We start from the raw sequence: 17,369 nt of genomic DNA, 5'->3' as shown, positions 1-17,369 counted from the left end.
GGCAGGGCATGCCGGGGGCAGACATGGCGCTTGGGGGAAGAAATGCTCTGGGAGGATTCAGGAGCTTACAAGAGCTGGCAGATCCCCGCGGAGAGGGCGGCAGGGACTGGCACCGCCAGCCCCATTGTTTTGGCTCTTCCTGCCCCCCCGCCCAGCACCCCTGGCTGCAAGTGCTGCACCTCACTCCCAGGGCTGGGTTAGTCGCGAGTCGGCTCCCGGGACAGGGAAGAGCTGGGGACGGAGCTGCTGCCCCACAAGAGGCCCCTTTGCCCTGGCTGCCTCCTGTCCGAAGCACATGGCTGTGCTTGATTATCGCCTGCCCCAGCCCCTCGGGGTTATCGAGCAGCTTCAGCTGGGCTGGTGCTGGGGACTCGAGGCCCAGCATCCCCCTCGGCCTGGGCTGAGATCCGGGGACCAGGTGCTTTCCCCGCACTTCAGGGTACCCCCGACCCCGAGCTCCGGGGCCCTTGCCGAAGGCCGGAGGGGGCTGCGGGACAGGGCCCCGTGCAGCCGGCCAGGACCCCGGCGTGCAGGGCTGCCGGTTTGTCTTGGCACCGTCCCCGCTGTTGTTCACAGGAGCTATTGTCTCAGCCCCGCTCCCCGCGCCGAGGAAGCGCCGCCCGGTTCCCTTCCCACGAGTCCCACTGCGGTGTGGGGATGCGGCCCCGGCTCACCCCGAGCGCTGGCACCTCCACCACAGCCGTGGCAGAGCCGAGACGGCTCCTGGCCCTGCTTGGGGACCCCCCCCCCCCGCGCCGGGCCAGACCCGCCGGCCGCCCCGTGCCCCGGCCCACGATGCGCCCCGGGGGGGGGGCGGGCTCCGTGGCCCGGGGAGGGCGTGCGGGCCGCAGCCCCGTGCCCGGCCGTGCCTCCCGGCGGAGCGCCGGCGCTCCCTTCTCGGCTCGGCAGGGCGGAAACCGCTGCCTCGCCTCCCCTCCGCACCGCGGCGTGACCCCCGCGTCCCCGGGCCGGCACCTCCGCCCGCTCCCCGCCGCCTGCCGAGCTCCCCGTCGCCCCGACCCTCAGCCCCCGTCCCCGGCAGCCTCCCCGTGCAGCCCGGCGCCAGCGCAGCAGCCTTTCCCTGGCACCGCGACCGCCCTCCCGCTGCCGCTGTGGTGCCGGTACGGCCGGGACCGCCCCCCCGTCGCCGCCCGCCGCCGCCCGCCGCCTGCGGGGGCGGCCCCGGGCGCCGCGGCAGCTCGGCCGCCGCCGCCCGCCTCTCCGCGCCTCGCCTCGCCATTGGCTGCCCTCCCGGCTGGTGGGCGTGGCTGCGGCGGGACCGGCCCGAACCGGCTCTCCCCGCGGGGGACGGGAGGGAGAAGGGCGCCCTATCAGCTCTTCCTCTCTGATTGGCCGAGCCGGGCCGCGCGGGCGGGCCAGCTTGCCGGAGCGGCGTCGCCATTGGCCGTCGGGAAGGCCGAGGGGGGCGCCGCCCGCCCCGGGCCCGCCCCCGCCTCCGTGACCCGGCGCGGCGCTTATAGCGGGCGGCGCGGCGCGGCGTGGAGCGTGAGCGGAGATGGCGGCGGCGGCGGGCGCGGTCGGGCCGTGCGGTTTCCTGGCGGTGCTTCTCCTCGGCGGGCTGGCCGCCGGCGTCGCGGGGACAAGTATGGGACGGCGGGGGCGGGCGGGCGGGCTCGGCTGGGCCGGAGGGGCTCGGGTGGCTTTACGCCGGCGGGCCCTGAGGTGGGGGGGGGGCGGCTCAGGTCGGGAGGGGGGCTCTGGGGGGGGTCTCTGCGGCGGCCGGCGGGGGGTGTGGGCCGGCTCCGCGGGGCCGGTGGGGCTCGGGGGGGGACACACCGGCTCCCCGGGGCGGCTCTCGGCTGCGGCCGGGGTTGTGGGGGGGGGTCCTGGGCTCGGCGGCGGGGGGCTGCGGGGCCGCGCGGCGGGCTGGGGCGGCGGCGCCAGGGGGGCGGCGGCGCTGGAGCCGAGCGGGCGGCCGCGCGGGCGCCCTGCGGCGAGGCACGTCGCGCGGCGGGTGGGGCCGGGGCGGGGCCGGGGCGGGGCGGGCGGGGTCGCGCCCCAAAGCTGCGCCGCATCCGCGGGGAGCGGGGCCGGGGCCGTCCCGCCGCTGGGCTGGGCTCGGTGTCGGTCCCCGGGCCCGCCCCTCCCGAGTGGCGGCCCGCGCTGGCCGGTCCCTTCAGGGGCCGGAGGGTGAAGGCCGCCGGGGCTCCCCGGGGAGCTGGCTCAGCTTCCCCTTAGCCAGCGCGGGGCCCTTCCTTCCTGGCGGCCACTTCGCCCGTTTCCAGGGCTTATGAGTGGTAACAGCTCGCTGGGCTTTAAACCTTCGAGACGTTCACATGATGCTTAAGTTGATAATCCCCTCATGAGGAAGCAAAGCCTGCTCTTGGTCTCTGGCTGTTCATGGTGTGCAGCTGGAAGCTGGATGCGGTGCTGGGAATTACGGTAGCCTGTTGTTGGGTACTTAAAAGCACAACCCCAAACCACCCGGGGTGCGCCATTGCTCTGACATGTCGTTTTCTCGCTTCTTGAGCTAGTGTCAAAGGAGCCTGGCTGATCGGTGTGTTCAGAGCCGCAGGTGAGCAGGCTGCCTCGGCAAACACAGTGGTGTTTTGCCCGGAGGACACTCTGGTCTCTGATTCAGACCTGGTGCAGGAGGTGCTGATGGTAAAGTCGTTCCTGGCTGTTTAGCATGTCAGGTACTAAAAAATCTGTAGCCTGTTTGTGGTATCAGACTTACTGTAGTGTAGTAGAGCCAAACCCAAAGACTGAAGGCAGAAGAGTGGGAGGATTCTGAAAAATCCAGGGGTAGTGACAGAAGCGTCTGCTCCAATATTTCCTTGCGGCAGAGCTACATTTTAATGCTGCAGAAGAGGAGCGCAGGGGAGAGCATTCTTCTAAACTTCACACTTGGCAGGTAGAATGTGAGTTTCATAAACTAACCTGAAACTGCCCTTGTCGGCTGCTTCCCGCTCCCTGTGCCACACTGAGCGCCGCAGGGGCCTGCGGTGAGCAATCCCTTCTCTAAGGGATTGATGCCAGTGAGATATGGAGAAGGCTGTTTCTATCCGTGGCCTGAAAAGCCTCTGAAGGAAGAGCTGCTCCGCCAGCCCCTCCATTGTGTAACTCGTGTGCCCTGCCCTGGCTGTGGGGCTCCTGGGCTTGGTGTCTAACGATGCTGATTCTTCAAGTAAGCAGAGTAGGGGGCTGGAAGTAAGGGGGTTTACCTCTCATCAGTGTTCAGATTTGCCATTATGGAGCAGCCTCCATGAGAGATGGTCCTTGTAAACTGCAGTGTCCCAACTTCTGGTAGCTCACCATGTAGAATGGCTGGCTGCAGGGTAGGTAGGTGTGTGCATGGACTCTGTGCCCTCAGGAGGAGGTACCCTGGCTGAAAGCACTTGTCTTTGACCTGCTTGTGTAGTGACTGCCTGGTTATGCAAAAATTAAGGGGAGAGTAGATTTTATAGCTGTTAGTGAAAACAGAAAAAAGCATCACAGCCTCATCAATCCCCTTCCAAGGCCAAGAAACAAAGGTCATGCCAGGGAGGAGAGCGAGCCCTGTGGGCCGCTGCAGGCTCCTGCCAGGCTCGGCTGCCCTGGGTGTGCAGACACAGTTTACACCATGACGACTCCTCCCTCTGCTCGGGGGAGAGGTTGTTTTTAGTTTGAAGGTGACTCGGGAGAACGTTATCTGCTCTTGTCTGCCTTCACCACTGTCCAGCTTGATCAGATACTGCACTGTGCCCAAGAGAAGTGTCTAGCCCAGCTCTGTGAAGAGGCGTCTTGTTTTTGTGAGCCCATTTCAACTTGCAGCCTGTCACCATTTGGAAAACATTTGAGCAGCTCTGATTCCAGTGGGTTGATGCTGGCTGTGCTTGTATGCCCCTGGGCTCGGCAGGCGCTTTCCGCAACCTTGAGTGCCCAACACTTTGATTGCCTGGTCTGCTTTGTGTTGGGGAGGAGAGGGGATATTAATCCCATGTGAATGCAAATGGTACTTGCTGTCGTTACTGCTTGCTGAAGCTTTTTAGCCTGTCTGAACTGCCTGAAGTGCCCTCTAACTCAGAGCAAATAACCTTGCAACAGCTTATTTTGTCAGCATATGATAATCACCTTGTATCTGTTTAAAAAAACCAAACCAAACAAAAAACCCCACCTTGATCTTTACTATCTCCCATTTTAAATCAGGCTGTAGTTAAAATGGGACAGGCTTTGACAAGTGCTGTAGTTAGTTCTGTGACTTTTCAAAATTAGGTGGTTGGGAATGTTTAATCACAGGCCTGTGGTGTAAGAAAAATCCATCTGGCACACAGGTCAGTTGTTCTAGAAGTGCAACTCAGTGTATGAGAAAGTTGCTTACAGCTGATACCCCCATACATCTTTTGGGACCCCTGTTGCCTCCTACTTTTTTAAAATCAGTATCAGCCTTCTGAAAGAGTCTTGGTCTCAGATGAGGGTCAGATCTCTCCTTCCTTGTCCAGGCATGTTTATTCTTCCAGACTTTTAAAGCTTTAGTATGTAAAGCTAATTTTTCCTTTGAGAAATGTGGAACTGATTTATTTAGGACTCAAACTCACCTTGCAGACTTACTTGTATTTTTCTTGAGTTTGAGCAAACTTGGTTTTGTAATACTGATTTGTTTCTATGCTCACAAAAAATGGTCGTAGAATTTCTTATTAAAACATTGTCAGATGTGCAAAAAAAAACACCCCCAAAAATTGCTCCCAAACCTACCTCCTTTGTGCGTGTACGTCACGGTACAGATATGGAGGGTTGTATATAATGACGCACTTTAAGTGCTTAGTTACTGAGTAAATTTCTTGGAAGCTGTCTTGGCATGTGGGATGCCCTGTAAGCCTGCTGTTGGCACATCAGAAGTGCAGTCGGTGTGCAGGAAGGACGTGTTGCAACCTTAACTAGTTCTTCTTAAATCTGACTGAGGTTGAGTCACATAAGTGACCTTGACTTGTGAATGGTGTCTTTTCCTGAAGCAATGTTGCTAGAGCCTCCCTTCCTACCCCTTCCAAGAATGGCTCCCCTGGGGCCCTGTCCTTCTCCCTGCTGCCTTGTAATGGCTCGGGCGGTCTGTCCACACCTAAGGACTGCGGGTCACAGTGGCTGTGCTGCGCCTGGCCAGTAGCCTAAAGAAGTTTGGCAGCTCAGCTTTCCACAGTCCGGTGGCTCACGGACCTACCTTTGGACTGTCTGTTTTCAAAAGCTGAACCCCCTGGCCTCTTACTGCAAGGGCAGTTTGAAAAATACCGTAGTTCTAGCCTGCAGCTGCTTCTCGTGCTTTTAATCTGTTTATTACTAATTTAGCTCTGCAAAGTTATCTTGCCTGAGATGAAAAATCTGATTTCACTGTTTGTATGACAAGGAATGTTACACATTTCCTCACTGGCTTGTGACATCTTGCAGACTGCAAGACATTCCTCCCACAAAAAAAGTATTGTTATCTTAATATTGTGTTTAAAAGTGTCTGCCTGGCGTCTTGGTGAGCAGAGTGATGAAACGAGTGCCTGGGAGCGGGGCAGAGAGCAGCCCTTGCAATGCAGCGAGGGCTGGCAGATGAGGCCAGCAAAGGGTATGGTAGGTGTAGCAGTGCACCGTGTCCTCTGGTCACTGCACAGCGATGGGGGCTGCCCGCGACCCAGCCAGCCAGCTCCGAATTACGGTCAACTGACCTCAGGCGTGTGCAGGGAGGAGGGATGGACATGTTCCCCTCTGGGGTGAGAGGGAGGTAATGAAATGCGTTTCCCACTACAGTTGTCTTGACAAAACTGACTAAGCAGGGGCTCGGTCTGTGCTCCGGGTGCTGCCGTCCGCAGCCACCTAGCAAAGGTGCTGCCCTCCCTGCAGTGCAGCACGTGTCAGGGGTTGTGCTGCCTTGCTGCTGCCAGCCTGCCCTCGCAAAGTGTGGTGGGTGCCTTGGCAGACCCGTGGAGCACCTTGCCAGAGCACAGGGGATGCTAAATTTGCGTGGGGACCGTGGAGGCTGGATAAGCCATTGCAACAAAAATCTGTTGTTGTCTTCATCCTGAACTGAAAGTGTTTGAGGACCAGGTGAGTGTCAGGGGAAGTGCTGCAGGCTCTTGGTCTGCCCCGGTGGGCATCATGCTGTAATGCCGTCCCTCGCAGAAGGCAAGCGATGCCATGACTGCTGTGGGTTTCTTGTTTGGATGGTTGTAAATACTATATGCTGGTTTGTATGTTCTGGTTTTGCAGCAGAGTCACAGGAAACATTGTTGGCTGGAGATGCAATAATTAAAAATAACAGCCCCGTCGGAGCTGGGCAGAGTTCAGAGAGCGTGGAGGGGAGGGAGGGAAGACTACACTGATCTGAAGATTCTGTGTGACCTCTTCTCAATGGCTGAATTTTTTTTTTTTTGCTTGTAGAGGGTGAATTCTTGCTTTGCACTAACACTTTGCACTAATACCTCTTCAACTCATAGCTGGTTTTATAAAGTCACCGCTGTCTCAAAAGAGACTGACTCAGGACAGCGTCGAGTTGCACTGCGAGGCAATTGGCAATCCTATCCCTGAGATCCAGTGGTGGTTTGAGGGAAACGAGCCAAATGAGACCTATGCTCAGCTCTGGGATGGTGCACGGCAGGACCGTGTCAAAATCAACGCCACCTACAACCTGCACTCTACCAGTACCATCTACATCGCAAACCTCACAAGTGACGACTCGGGCATGTATGAGTGCCGGGCTAGCAACGACCCTGACCGCAACCACTTGTCGAAGAGCCCCAAAGTCAAGTGGATCCGTTCCCAGGCAAACGTTTTTGTCATTGAACGTGAGTGGCCACTCCGAGGCCTTGGCACTTGCTCGGACACTGGTGTCTTGAGTCTCCTGCCATGCTCACCCCTGCACCCGTGTCCTGTGGCTCCCAAAAGCTCCCCTCACCCTCCCACCCCAGCTGTAGAACTGAGAGACTCCCACCCTCTGTCATCTCCCTCACCACCTGTGACTTGACCCAAAATGGCCCTGCTCAAAAAGGGTTGTGGCTTCCCAACCAAATGTCCTTTGGCAATCCCGTGCCTTTTCCGGAACCAAAGACGTGGAACCTACCGCTTATTCCTGAGTGCCTCCGAGTCCTGGTGCTGGCTTGCAGAATTGAGAGTCTTGATTGTGCAGTAGACTCTGCGCTAACCACCGCTGACAAACTGGCCCTTCCCTACAGCTCGTACAGCTTCTGCTCCTGTGAACAGTCTTGCTTTAAGCTCGCTTTTTTGCTAGTGATACAAGCTGTGGGGCACAAAACCTGCTTTGAGTTTCTTGAGATGCAACCATTTTTGAAATGGCCGTGTCTGTGTGTGACACTGAATGTAGTTGCTTGTCCTGTGGAAGTGACCAGATTCCCTCTACTTACAGAGCTGGCAGTCGAACTCTGGAGCTAACAGGCGGCTGCTTTGAGTAATAGAAACCTGGGCCAGCATGAGGGAATCTAACAGCCTGCTAAGGTCTTACCATGAATCCTGAAGTTACCAGAGCAGCATAGGAGCCTGCAGCATAAATGTGCTAGGGAATATAGAACTCCAGCAGAACCTTCTTCCAGTGGAATTTGGGTAGGAGAAAAAGCAAAATGCCTGTCAGCCCTGTGCAAAAATTGTTCCTTCCAAGAGACTGAGATTGGGAGGAAGGGTAGGAACTATAGTGCCACCAGGGCTGTATAATGGTGCTGCTAATGGCAGCTGTTTTCTTGGGCTGCCTCCTAAAAGTAGAAATGCCTGAGTCATGTTGCATAATTTACTGCTGCTTGGCACATGGAGGCCCAGGACCTTTTGGAGTCATGGTTCTGTGTGTTCTCCCTGGAGTAAATCTAACTATAATCTCTTGGACTGCATTAGATGATGCACATATTGCTTGCATATGGTCTTGTTTGCTACCCCTCACAAAGGAGGGTCTTGACTGCCATCCATTATGTTACCTGGAGGGGTCTAAATCTGCTCAGATTCTGGAAGGTGTTGGCACAGCGAGTGCTATAGCGGCTTGTAAAAGCAGAGAGCCATACTCTTGTAACTGCCCTTCACAGTATGACCTTTTTCCATTGCTTATTGAACACTTGGCTCTGCTGGAGCTGCACCCATTGTAGGGACAGCAGGAGGCTCAAAATTATCCAGAACACACGGCAGGAATCCTGCTTGTGGTGGGAGCAGCTGCAGGGTCAGCATCGGTTATTGCTAGGTGCAGTCAGGCCCTAGTCGCCTGGTTTTTGAGTCTCTCCTGTGCTGGTATCATCAGTTCTGGTAGGAAACTGATTGCAAAGGTAAGTGAAAGCTATGATAGAGACAAGGAGCTGTGGGTTTTGGTAACCTTTTGCATTAAAGGTTCTTGGTCAGGCACCTGACCTCTGGAATACCACATGTTAACTTCAGTCGAATTATTTACAAATACAGGTCCAGAAGTCAAAAGTTCTATGGACAGTGCTTCTGTCAACCGCGTCCTCAGCTGCAACATGACTGAGCCTTCCTCTGCCATTGAGGGTCACAAGTGGTTGCTCGGGGACAAGATAGTTAAAGAGGACACGGAGTCAAGTACTTCCACCAGTTACACGTGAGTGTCGGGGCAAGGTCAGATAAGAATCTGAACACAGGGGATGGGTTTCTTTTTTTTTACCAGAAGCAGTTAATGTTTTCTATCAGCTGAACCCAAGGCTAAGTGCTTGCAGTCTTGCTGAAAATGTAGGCTTTTAAACTTTAGAACATAAGATGAGCTAAACAAAGCTTTGATAAGGCCCAGCATTTTCTCCTTTATGGGGCAGAGGCGAGGAAGAAAGGAAATTATGTGCCACAAATATCCTCTTAGTAACAGAAGCTCTGCTGCTTCATGTTTTTATGCAGGTGTTCAGCTGGGCTCTGTTAGTTTGTCAGGTGCAGCACGCGACGTGGCTGGGGCTGCTGCCTGGCCCGTGTCTGCACTGTCTGACATCAGTGTGCTAGGGCTGTTTTCCTGGAGCTTTGAGGGACCCATGCTCCAGACAGGACATCAGCTCCCTGCTCCCCAGAGGCCATGTGTGGAAGGAGAGACTCCAGTGTATGTTGCCTCTGCCTTTGGGTTTTATGTACCTTTCCAAAGTCCAGCTGTTCTTACAGGCAGCTTCCCAGCTTGTTCTGTGAGTTATGGTCAATGCTCAGAAACTGTTTGCAGAGTGTAGCTGAGGAGAAGCGGGGATACCAGCCTTATTGTAACAGTGCAGCGAGCTTTCCTTTTTGATTACAGTCAGGCCTGGCTGGCACTGACCCAGCAGCTGTAGAGGCATCATGTCCTTTTGTATCGTAGTGCCGACGTGCCTGTCTCCCCATAGCAACAGGGAGCTGAACAAGGATTAAAGTATTTATAACCCAGCCTCCCTCGTGTGACCTCAATTCCTTAGCTGAGTGGTTTTTGGAAGTGGGAAGCGCCATGCACAGCAGAACTAACAAACAGCCTGTTGTCCCAGTGCAGCCATGGGACTGAAACTTTGCCTGCCCCTTCTGTCGAGTGGGTATTACTAAGCTGCAGAATGAGATGTTTCTTGCAGTGCAGCATAATCCACTAAATCTCATTGCAGCAGCTTTACAAAAAGGAAAATGGGAGAGTTCTCCATATGCTTGGATCAATCCAGAGTAACCCAGCCTGGGTGTTTCTTTGCCACTGCTTTGCCATGTGTTTCAGTAGACTTTCCTGCATGGGAAGAATAGCCTTCCTCTGAATCTGTTGTCCTAAGCTCCTTGCTGGCCTCGTTTAGAGGTGAACTGCGGGGCTGACATCTTACATTAGGTGTGTGGCTGTGTCCTGGGTTGTGCTAACTAGAGGACTCTCTTGCTGCACTTGATTATGTTGGCTTTGCTTAGTAGGGTGTGATTTATTTATTTTTTTCTTAATGAGCCTGGGGTCTGTATGGAAGAGGGAAGAGCATGGAATTGGCTGTTTCTGAAGTGTACATATGGTGCTGCACCTGGTGATGGTGTAATGTTTTTCTGGTGCTCCTGGTTTTCTTCATGTATACTAGCTAACAGTTTAGGTCTTAAATTATTTCCTTTTGTAGAGGCCCTGATGGCAAGAGTGCTTTGGGTCAGGGAGTGAAAGCTGCTGGTTTTCAGGACTTGGGACACAATATCAGGTCGTCTCAGTGATCACTGAGTTGACAGGCCCATGTTAGACTTGGTGTATGTGAAATCCTCTTCTGCTATCCTCGATGTGTGGGGGAAGAAGGGTGAAGATTTGGATTGCTGTAGGTACGTGGTGCAGTGTAAATACTGGCACTGGAATGGGATAAATTGCATATGGAGGAGATTGCCAATGCTTATAGATGTCTGTTTCCATGGGTCTGGAGTTTGGTATCTGTTTGTGGAAAAGTCAGTTGTGCTGAATGCTTACCAGACAATCCTGTTTTTTGATAGAATTGAGGGGAAGGTGGAAGAGCACTCTGGCATCTATCAATGTGTCTACAAAACAAACCCAGTGATAAAAGGAGAAATCCTTGTTGAAGGTAACTTCCTATGTTTTGCTTCTGGGTCTGAGGAGGGGAGTGGGGAAGCTGTGATCTCCTGAACACTTTACTTTGGTATCTTTTCAGCTTCTTGAAAAGCTGCTTCTAGCCCTTACTAATAAGGCTGCGGTACTCTATATGCGTACTACCAGACTTGCTCTGTGAGATAGCTCCTTTTTATCAGGCAGCTAAAGTGTCTGTAGGGTCAGCTCTTAGACCTTGCATTGAATCAGCCTTCTGCTGTGAGCATGTTCCCACAAGAATAATGGGAGAGGGATAATACCTAGTGGACAAATATGAGCCTTTCTCGAAGCAGCTTGATGTGCCAAACAATTGGCAAGTGAGGGGAATAGACCCACTAATGTATTTCTTACCCAAAACACTTGACTTCAGTTTAACTCTGATTCTGGCTAGGTGGACTGCAGGGAGTACAAATCTTCTAAGTGTTTTCTATAATGAGGTGTCTGATTTTCTTTCTCTCTTGCTGTAGTTCCACCCCAAGTGATGGCATACAAGAAGTCTGAGCATGGGAATGAGGGGGACACAGGTGTGCTGACCTGCAAGAATCCCTCTTTCCCTGCTGTCACCTCTTGGAACTGGTACAAAAAAGGTCAAGAGGTAAGTGCTGTGGTTTGATGCTCTTTCTCCCCTTCTGCCTACCCTACTTCCCAGCAAAGAGGTGGAGGATCTCGTCCCATCAGAATTAGCTATTTCAGAGTAGCCTCCTCGGTGCCATGGCAAGGAGGATTTCTGTAGTGGTAGGACCATGCATGGTAAGTGAGCAGCTCCCTTCATGTCAGCACTGCCCTGAGCACTGTCTCTTTCTCCCTCCCTCCAGCCCATTGTCAATGGTTCTGGTCGATACATTATCAAGTCCAGTGGCAACAAGACGGAATTACGCATTCTTAAACTGAATATTGAGGAGGATACAGGTGATTACCACTGCAATGCCACCAACTCTCAAGGCTCTGGTGGTGCTACGGTAAACCTGCGTGTACGCAGCCGCCTGGCAGCACTCTGGCCCTTCCTGGGTATTGTGGCAGAAGTCCTTGTTCTTGTCACCATCATCTTCATCTACGAGAAGAGGAGGAAGCCAGATGAGGTTCTTGATGGTAAGAGGTGCCTGGGGTTAAATCTTCATGGGGAGACCAAGTAACTTGTAGGGTGCAGGCAAAATGTTCTTGTAGAGAACTTGAAGTTCCCTTTGTCAGATGGGTGTTAATTTGAGGGCTGCTTCTCAAGGGCATTTCCTGTAGAACCACGATATGTCTTTACCAGGTTACTTTAGCCATGAAGTTGCAAGTAATTGCACTGTTTCTGACAGTCCTTCAGCAAGCTGTGCTTTGGATCTGGTGCAAGATAAGATTCAGTGCAGGTCAGCCTGACCCTTTGTCTCAACAGTTCCCCTGCACTTTGCTCAAGTGCTTCACTTGAGTGTCTCCAGGACTGGACTTTCTTTGGCAGCTAACATTCTGGAGAAGCCGATTTCTGAATAAATATAGAGCTTTTCTGGTGCTGCAAAATCGGGGGCCTGTGTCAGTGGCTCCATAAGACCAGGCTTAGCCAAATTCGGGTTCTGTTCATGGATCTGTTTTGGGTCCTCAGATCCACACATCCTGACTCTCCAAGACTTCCTCAAAGCCTAGTGCTATCTTTAATCTGTTCTGGAAATATAGGCTCCTCCCTTTCCTTATCAGTAAGAATCTGCATTGTGTTAGCCCAGCTGCCCCTCCCTTATCTGATCCAGTTAACAATGAAGTGTAAATGGGTGGTTATCCTTCCTGCCTGCTGGGTCAGGCCCCTTAGCCCTCTGCCAGGGAACAGCACATCAGGTAGGCTGAGTGGTGTGAGGTGCAGCAGAGGGACTAAAAATAAATATCCCTCCCTTGACCACAGGGCTTGGGGAATTCTGCTCTGGGCAGTTTTACAAGCAGATGCTTTGCCCTCTGACACTCCTGGCTGGAAGGCAGGTGTCTTAAGGGTGTTGTAGCTGCATCTTCCAGCAAAAAAAATCTATAGCCGGTGTGTGAGTGATCTGGCTTCTGATGACAGACATCAGCCTGGTCCAGATCATGTCGAGTGCTGACCTGTCAGAGCTGTAGCAGATACTTTGACAGATGAAGACAGGGTGTGTGTACTGAAGTGTCCTGATGCTCCTTGGCTAGAGCTCTTAAGCTCAGGTTCCCAAGTGCTTGTGGATGAGGTTATAGCATCACACCTGTTTGACAAACATACGTGGCTTTATACTTCCCTGGTGTAAAGGGGTTATCTCTCCCCAAAAGTCTTTGTTGCTTTGCCTGTCTTGAGAGGAGGTAACAGTAAGGCATTGCTGAGCCAGCTAGGACAAATGCTGTTCCCCATGGTACATGGTTGTGAATTGGCTGCTCCCTGTTACCTGGGATGGGCAGAGTCTGGCTTGTGTATGGTGTGATATCCTTGCTGGTGTTATCTTTCCACTCTTCCCTTCTCTGCTGCTGGGTGCCACGTCAAATGGTAAGTAGAAGATAGTTCCAGCCATGTTTCTGCATCCGTCCTCTCACCAGCTGTATGCAGATCTTGGTGCCCAAGGCAGTCCCAATGCTTAGAGTGTGGGCCTCATCACTCAGTGCCACTTGAGGGGAGCCTGGGCTGTGGAAGAGAAGATGGGGAGCCTTCTGTTGGAAGGTGGCAGATTGCAAGGAGCTGGTGAAAGGCCCCAGGGCTTGGCATGTGTTGGCAGAGACTTTTCTTAGCTGTGCTTCTCAGTGTAGCAAGAATGTGGCGTGCAGTGTGTTTATTTTGATTTCACAAAACGTGTGGGGAGGAAGAATGGCATACTGCTGCTGATGCTTAAAGCCTCATTCCTGAAACAGGATGTTTGGATTCTCCTTTACTTGCTGTTGAAGTCTGTACTCAGATCTGGGAGGCATCTGAATTGGTGGTGCTATAGGGGTGAGAGCAGTGGGTAGATCAGTGGCAGCTGGGCTGTCTTGCTGGGTGGATCTGTGGCTCTCTTTTCCAGTTTTAAGTGCTGGTAGTGGGAAGACCGGCTGGTATGCTGAGGGTACATAAGGTGGAAATGTTAAACAGATGTTACCAGTCAGCAGTGCTCCTTCAGAGGCTGCCTGGATGCTTCCCTGTGTAATTCTACTTCTGTGGCCTCCTGGTGTAGCCTTATGTGTGTCTCGGGGTTATGAGGTGCCAGACCTGACCTCTGCTGATTGGCAGGGGTGGGGGTGGTGGCTTGGTTATCCTGTGAGCCAAGCCTACCCTGTGCCAACAGAAGCAACTTCTTAGACAGGAGCTTATGTCTAAGTTTGTGCCTTGTCTAAGCTTAGACAAGAAGCAGCTTAAAACTCACCTGGAGGTGGTGGTGGCCTGGTAAGAAGTGACCTCCTGCTCTGGCAGGCCCTGGCCAAAACAGGAGCCCTGTGGGCAAGGTGACCTTTAGGGTTCAGTCCTGTGTAGGCTGTAGCATCCAGTGTACCCAGTAACCTGTCTGAAAGGCAGTCTCCAGAGTTTTAGAGGTGGCAGAGATGACTTCTTACATGTTCTTCCCTGACACTGTTTGTTCTTTCTTTCCATGCTGTCCTGAATGTGAAGATGATGATGGAGGTTCTGCACCACTGTAAGTACCTTTTCCTATTTAGCCAGACCTGTACTGGCAGACCACATCCATTCACGGAACCTGCTCTGAATATAAAAGTTAGCTTGTGTGGCAACAACACACTACCTTGCCGAGTAGGGGACTTTCTCACCATGGTTCATTTAATGTGGCCTGTGTATAAACCACATATAACTGGGGATGACACCAGTGTCTCACACTGACACTCTTCTGGTAATTGATCTCATCTTGCCTTATCTTGACCATCTGTTTGGACCTGAATTAACATTAGTGGGTAGGGTGGGGCTTTGTGCTTTTTCTTTCCTCACTGCCCCTTTTTTCTTTCCAGGAAGAGCAATGCCACAAACCACAAGGACAAGAATGTCCGCCAGAGAAATGCTAACTAAGAGTGGAGGCCAGGTGAGTGCCATTCCTGATGGCAGAGTTGCGGCTGAGAGTAGCTGCTGTGCCAGGCTCTTCACCTCCTCACAGTGAAGGGCTCCTACAGTGGCCCGAGGCGCCTGTCTCTAGCTGTAGTCTAGCTGGAGCTCTCTATCAGCTGCTCAGAGGTCTTGCCTGGCTGCAGTATCTGCATCTGCAAAGCTTCTCTGGAAGAAGCAGAAGCATCCATGCAGGCAGAGGCTCTTGTGGCCCAACATCATACTGCAGGGTCTGGGGAGGTGGGGATGGAACACATGTTACTGTGAAGCTCAAGTACAGGCCACTAGTAGCCTGGTAGGAACCTGCCAAAGCTGCTGGAACTGTGTGGGGACAGCAGTGTGTCTGGCTCCTGCCCAGACAGACAAAGGGAGAGGGAGAAGAAAGTGTTGGACCCTACTGTGGGGCTCTAAAGCATGGGAAAGTCAGGACTGCCTGATAATTCCTGCCCTGGACTTGAGCAGGAGATGAGTCCTAGCCCACAGCTTTACTGAAGGGCAGCCTTTGTCCTGTACTGCTCCATCAACCCCCTCTAGCACAGTGCAGCCTTACTGGTACAACTGGGTTATCTAACTGGCTTTTCTTTCTCTCATGCCAGGTGACGTGTAGATGAAGAACTTGTCTGGACAATTTTGTTTTCTTCTAATTTTTTGGTAAAATAGCACCATGAAATATTCTAGTGTGTTCTTGCGATTCAGTTACTTCACTTTCTAAAGAAACTTAAGTTGTAGAATCTAAAATACACTTTTTTTTTTTAAAAAGAGTTGTGGGAGGGTTTTTCTACCTGTAAATGTAAATCCCTTATTTCTGGTAGTCTAGGTCACTGGCTGTCTGTGTCCTAGGTTTCTTTATGTTGATACAGAGTGGGTGGGTGGGAGTACAACTTTTTTCTTAACTCTGGGAAGAACAGGGTGTGTTGGGTAGGGCCATTCTGAAATGCCCTCCTTGTCCCACCTCAGTGTTTGAGACCACTCACAGAGCTGTGGATGACAGACCTGTGGATGACAGACCTGAACATGCAGTGAAATGTGCAGTTCCTTGTGTGCTGCTCCACTGGACGTGGCTGGCATGGCCTGTGTTCCCAGCAGGTCTGTTGTCCTGCCCTGTTTGTATGGGTTGGGGAGAAACTGCTTTGGTGACCATCTGGAGATGACCCAATCTGACCAAAGGGTTTAAGAAGGTAGTTCTGTGTATTTCCCAGTGCATCACCTGGAGCAAGGCTGCACCTTTCCCTAGTGTGGAAGCAGTATGTGTCCTGTAAGCCACTTGGGCAGGGCTATGAGACACATCTGCTGGTGCAGCTCCTGGGGAGGAGTGAGTGAAGGGCTTGTTCCTCAGCGTGTGCTGCATCACCCAGACCCGCATGCAAGTGACATACTGTGTCAGGCGATTCCCAGTCAGCTCTTCCAGAGCTGTTCTTGGTTACTCTTGAACAGGCAACCAGGAGGCAGTGTTGGAGCTGGACACTGGATAAGTGTGATTGCTGTTAACTTATTTCATGGGTTATTAGTATCTGTTCTCAAGTTGCTACAGTGGAGGATAGGGGCAGAGTGAACAGGGGCTGTGGTGCTGGGGGGGGGGGGGGCGCGATTTAACAGCATGTGTTCTTATGCTTGAGCCATCGTGATGTTTGTGTGACATAGGAGCCTGAGAGCAGACAAGTGCTCAGTGGAGCCTAATACTTTTTATTGCTGGGTAGCATTGAACTGTTCCATCTGTTAACACACTTCACAAATAAAGATGATTCCTCTCTTTTTTTTCCCATCTTTGGTTGGACTCTGTTCTCTTCCCTACTGACTGGCCCCTGGGTTGCCCGACCTTGCTGTTGTGGTTTAACCCTAGCCAGCAACTAAGCACCACACAGCTGCTCACTCACTTCCCCTCTACCCAGTGGGATGGGGGAGAGAATCGGGGAGGGGGGAGTAAAACTCATGGGTTGAGATAAGAACTTGTAAGTTGAGGAGTTTAGTAGGACAGAAAGGAAGAAAATAATAATGATAATAAAATTACAATAATAAAAGAATTGGAATATACAAAACAAGTAATGCACAATGCAATTGCTCACCACTCACTGACTGATGCCCAGTTAGTTTCTGAGCGGTGATCTGCTGCCCCCTTGCAAGGCCAACTCCCCCAGGTTTATATAGTAGGCATGATGGTATGGAATATTAGCTGCCCTGGCTGTGTCCCCTCCCAACTTCTTGTGCCCTTCCAGCCTTCTTGCTGGCTGGGCATGAGAAGTGAGTTCGTATAAACAGTCTTTGGCAACAGCTGAAAACATCAGTGTGTTACCAACATTATTCTCATACTAAATCCAAAACATAACACTATACCAGCTACTAGAAAGAAAATTAACTCTATCCCAGCTAAAACCAGAACACTGCTGACTCATTTCTGGCTCCTCGGGCTGTAGGACACAATGCTGTGTCTCACAGTTCAGTGCCAGCTCTGACTGTGCTTTAATCACCAAGTATTTGCAGCTTGAGAGGTGTTGAAGCCTTTGTGAGGGGAGATGAGTGGTGCTCCCTGCTCTGTGGGGCTCGGAGAAGCCCTGGTTGCTGCGGCACACTTCTTTGTCTGGGGACAGGCGTCACCTTGCTCTGCTGCACAGTTCCTCAGTATCTTGTGGCTGGCTGTGAGGTCAAGAATCAGCCCCAACCTACAGGAGCCCTTGCAGGACGTGCTGTTGGCATGTCTCCTGCTTCTCTAAGCAGTTACTTTTTCTTTTTCCCTGCTCTTTCCCATGGGGGAGAGCAAAGGTGTGAGGCCTTTGCTGCCTTTGTGTGCAGTGTGGTGCCCTGTGGAGAGGACGGATGATGTGGTGGGGGTCCTGCTGCCAGCCTTCCTGCCCCTGGGGCGAGGCAGCAGCAGCCATGGGTTGGAGTGGAATCCCCATGTGCTCCCAGCTC

General features: G+C 52.7%; 1 protein-coding gene across 1 annotated transcript; it reads left to right on the top strand.

The window, feature by feature from the left end:
- The first annotated feature begins 1,465 nt into the window (after positions 1-1,465).
- On the top strand, positions 1,466-16,216 carry BSG (basigin (Ok blood group)). The gene is made up of 9 exons (XM_069790652.1): positions 1,466-1,604; positions 6,414-6,761; positions 8,365-8,521; positions 10,351-10,439; positions 10,930-11,057; positions 11,278-11,551; positions 14,022-14,046; positions 14,372-14,442; positions 15,059-16,216. The coding sequence occupies exons 1-8, from the start codon at positions 1,517-1,519 to the stop codon at positions 14,427-14,429; spliced, it is 1,167 nt and encodes a 388-aa protein (XP_069646753.1). The 5' UTR covers positions 1,466-1,516; the 3' UTR covers positions 14,430-14,442; positions 15,059-16,216.
- The last annotated feature ends 1,153 nt before the right edge of the window (positions 16,217-17,369 follow it).

The sequence above is a fragment of the Haliaeetus albicilla genome, chromosome 8 (assembly GCF_947461875.1).
Source record: "Haliaeetus albicilla chromosome 8, bHalAlb1.1, whole genome shotgun sequence".
Lineage (NCBI taxonomy): Eukaryota > Metazoa > Chordata > Aves > Accipitriformes > Accipitridae > Haliaeetus > Haliaeetus albicilla.
The sequence above is the reverse complement of the archived record's forward strand: the minus strand, read 5'-3'. Positions and strand labels throughout refer to the sequence as shown.